At 40.2% G+C, this 3,730-nt stretch overlaps 1 protein-coding gene across 1 annotated transcript in view; it reads right to left on the minus strand.

Annotated features, from left to right (window-relative positions):
* The window catches only part of LOC104470976 (serine/threonine-protein kinase TNNI3K), a 24,715-nt gene that overhangs the window by 2,333 nt on the left and 18,652 nt on the right, over positions 1-3,730 (minus strand). The window contains exons 8-12 of the mRNA XM_010086120.1: positions 2,728-2,872; positions 2,533-2,637; positions 1,987-2,081; positions 1,195-1,344; positions 460-546 (exon numbers count right to left, since the gene is read on the minus strand). Coding sequence (XP_010084422.1) covers positions 460-546; positions 1,195-1,344; positions 1,987-2,081; positions 2,533-2,637; positions 2,728-2,872 — 582 coding nt within the window. The remainder of the gene's footprint in view (positions 1-459; positions 547-1,194; positions 1,345-1,986; positions 2,082-2,532; positions 2,638-2,727; positions 2,873-3,730) is intronic.

The following is a 3,730-nucleotide window of genomic DNA, read 5'->3' on the forward strand; positions in this document are numbered from 1 at the left end:
AACACACTGCAAAGTGTATCAACCGCTTGTGTTAACGTTCCTGTTGCCACTTGTCGTTTCCTTGCCAATACAACTGAATGTTCTTGCAGGAAAAAGGGTAAGTCATGTTTCCCACGGAGGAATTAGATATCCAAAGATATTAAAAAATATAAAGGGGACTGAGTCCAGAAATATACCCAATGTCAGTAATCAAAGCTGAACAACACAGAGAGATGGCTGAGCAAGGTTTGGAGGATGCAAAAAGGTACGAGTAGCGATTGCTAGCGATTGATCTTCATCTCACAGCTCTTGGCTTTTCTCTCTCATGAGTGATACAAAATGACAACTCTATTTTAAAGTAAAGGAAGAATTTTGACATAAGCCTGGAAAATGGGGATGCTCACGACACTTAATTTTCTTTGTGACAGACAGGATTGATCCAAAGCTCCCTGACATCCGCAGAACGTTCCCAGACCATACCTCCTCCAGGCTGCGAGTATTCATTACAGGGCGATTCATCCTGAGGTCTCTTGTAATGCTTCAGAAGGGTCACGATGGCATCATGGCCTAAGACAGAAAGAGAAAATAAGGGATTTACAAGTAAACGCAATAGTATTTTTTTTTCTAATTGGTTTATACAAAACCAGGGGATTTTTAAAAAAAATGTACAATGTGCCTATAAGCATGTAAACAAAGATAAATGGATGTGGACATCAAAAACATTTTCAGGAATAAAGCTTTTTTTTTTAATTATTTGTGTGGAGTCAAAAACAGGACAGAAAACTGACACGTTGCTGTACATCTAGGACAGTGAAACAGGAACCATGGAAAATGCCTTGCTTTGATCCACACTTGCAAGAATTTAAGATTATGGACTGATTCATAGCTCCTTGTAATGCCTCCTTCAGTAATAAAATTAAAACCTTTCATGCACGTGCCAGGAGAAGAATCGGCTTTTCTGAACAGGCTGTATGTGTTCTATCTTAGCAGCACATGCACACTCCTGTCCTTGAGTTAGTGTTGCATTTAGCTGATGTTCAATGGAGCATCTGAGAAGATAAAGAGAAGGGCTGTTTCTTCTAACCCTTCATGCTGGGAACTGGAAAGCAGACGGCGAGAGCTCAGTCCGCAGGGACCGAGGGGTTATTTTGTGCTGTCCTCTCCCCCTGGGCTGTTCTTATGGATTTTGCAGCAGAAACCAGAAAATTGAACTACCTTTCTCATACGCCCACATCAAGCAGGTCTGCTCATCCTTTTCTCCGCTGGACCTGCTGGGATCACAAGCTACCAGGTTCATATCAGCTCCGTTATCCAGCAAAAACTGAACAAGTCGAATGTGGCCATGGTAGCAGGCACAGTGCAATCCTGGAACATCGGAGGAGAACAGTAAGCACAATGGTCAGAACATTGCGGTAGGACCTGCAGCAACAACCGCAAAACACAAATTGATTTCCTTGATAAAGGAATATATTATCAAAAAAATACCTGAGGCAATAGGTGAAAATAAAATAATGTGGCAAGAACCAATCTATTGTCTACTACACAACATGTCAGCATTTACTCTAACACCTGCAAATCACATTTAACAGCTTTGTGCGTGAGGAAAAGCAAGCAGAGACAAAGAAGGATCTTTTCTTCGTAGGAGGGACATGGAGGTGTGCAGCCCTGCAGACACTACGTCCTATATGCCTGGTCGTTAACAGAATAATAATTGGCCCCAATTCTTAAAACTGCTTAGAAGCATAACTATGGGACAATCAGATTACATCAGGTTTTGTTACTAATACACAAGCTAACGAGCCTGACACATCCTCACTGAACTCTAATAACTGCTATGCCTGCCTGCAAACATATCTCAAAAAAAGCTGGTGTGTATCTGAAAGGTAACTGGATGCTGATCATGGAATTATCACAGGAATTACCCTGGAAATCCCGACTGTGTGTATGGCTTCCAGATTTTTTAGTGCTGGTACATTCACTCCTACACACCAAGGATGGTGGTGTTACCTGTATGTCCGTCTCTTCCCTGGTGATTGATGCTCACAACATTCTGGTCAAGAAGAAATTTTACAAGTTCTATGTTCTTTCCATAGGTGCAAGCACTGAAAAAAAAAGAAAAAAAGAAGAAAGAAAGGAAAAGTGAATGTTATAGTCCATAAAAGGACAAATACTTTGGGTAGCCAAAAATTGCACAGAGATAACAATGTAGTAATAGAATAAAGGATCTTTAGAATGTGCAAATGCATGATTAAGCCACCAAAGCATGTTCATTCCTGTCACTTCAGAAATATTCTAATTATCCTTGCATAAGTGAATTTGTCACAGCTATGCAAAGTTAATACGGTCAGTTTTGCAAAGTGCCTCTGAAATAACACTTTACAAACTCACAGCATCGTGACCCAACTGTGTTCTGCCACCTCAGGTCTAATCTAGAACACGGAGACTCCAGCAGGTTTCTAGGCAGAACGAGCACTAAGTTCACCTCCCAAAGGGGCAGAAAGAGAACCCGCTGTTCACGCAGATGCTGACAAACACACCCGTTAAACATCTCACCTGTGGAAAGCCGTCTCACTGAATATATTTTCTTTAGTCAGACTTTCCGTTCCCGAGAGCTGAATTATCTCCTTGACGACTTCGAACTTTCCGTTGTAACAGGCACTGGGGATGAAGTCAGTAAAGAGTCGTTAACGACACCAGCTGTCTCAGTAGCCCCAAACCGGGTAAGGCGGAGCTGCTCCTGCAACTCACAGGTGCAAAGGTGTGTCTCCGTAGATATTCACCACGTGGGGCTGAACTTCGAAGCTGCTCTGGAGCAGGAACTTCACAATTTCATGGTGTCCAAAGCGACAGCAGAAGTGCAAAGGAACGTGATCTTCGTTGTCCTGAGCGTTCACTGCCATTGACCCAGAAAGAGACCAAAGAAAGTGTTTTGTACTTTACACAGTGTGTTCCAGAGATTCAGCAATGCTTTATGTGTTGTGCATATACTTTATGAAACCTCCTGCTAAAATATTTAAGGTCCTATTTCTTTAACATTGCAATGCCTGTGAGCTTTCATATCTGAAAATGTTTAGATGCAGCTTTCTGTGAATGAATCACCAGTTATAAATGACCCTTAGAAAGAACAATTGCTGTCAGCTGTTTGTTTTTTTTTTTACAATTGCCCCGGAAAAAAAAATCTACCAGATTATCAGAATGAATAAAAAATTATGAAGTGATACTTTGCACCCCAAATATCGCTACATTCTACCTTTAGGATATTCTAAAATCTAAAACTGAACTTCCTGACAGAATAAATAATGCAAGTTGGTAGCAATCACATTGACCCAGTAATGGTAAAAAATCTCTAGGAGTGTGGAAGGAGTGAAGAAAGGAAGGAAGGAAGGAAGAAAGAAAGAAAGAGAGAGAAAGAAAGAAAAAGAAAGAAGAAAGAAAGATGGAAAGATGGAAAGAAAGAAAGAAAGAAAGAGAAAGATAGAAAGAAAGAAAAAAAAAAAGAAAGAAAGAAAGAAAGAAAGAAAGAAAGAAAGAAAGAAAGAAAGAAAGAAATCCCATACTAAATAAGTTTGAAAAAATCTCAAGCTAGTTAAGGGACTTTACGTGACAGCAGCTTGTAATGGTGTGCTAGTCTTTGAGATATATTAATGATCTCACAATGAACTTGGAGCTTAAAGGAGTCTGAGCAAAACCTCAGGAAATACGCTTGAAAGACCTTATGTGATTTCTGAAAATACAGAGAATTTACTGTCTT

Source organism: Pterocles gutturalis, unplaced genomic scaffold (assembly GCF_000699245.1).
Source record: "Pterocles gutturalis isolate BGI_N339 unplaced genomic scaffold, ASM69924v1 scaffold47720, whole genome shotgun sequence".
NCBI classification, from domain to species: domain Eukaryota; kingdom Metazoa; phylum Chordata; class Aves; order Pterocliformes; family Pteroclidae; genus Pterocles; species Pterocles gutturalis.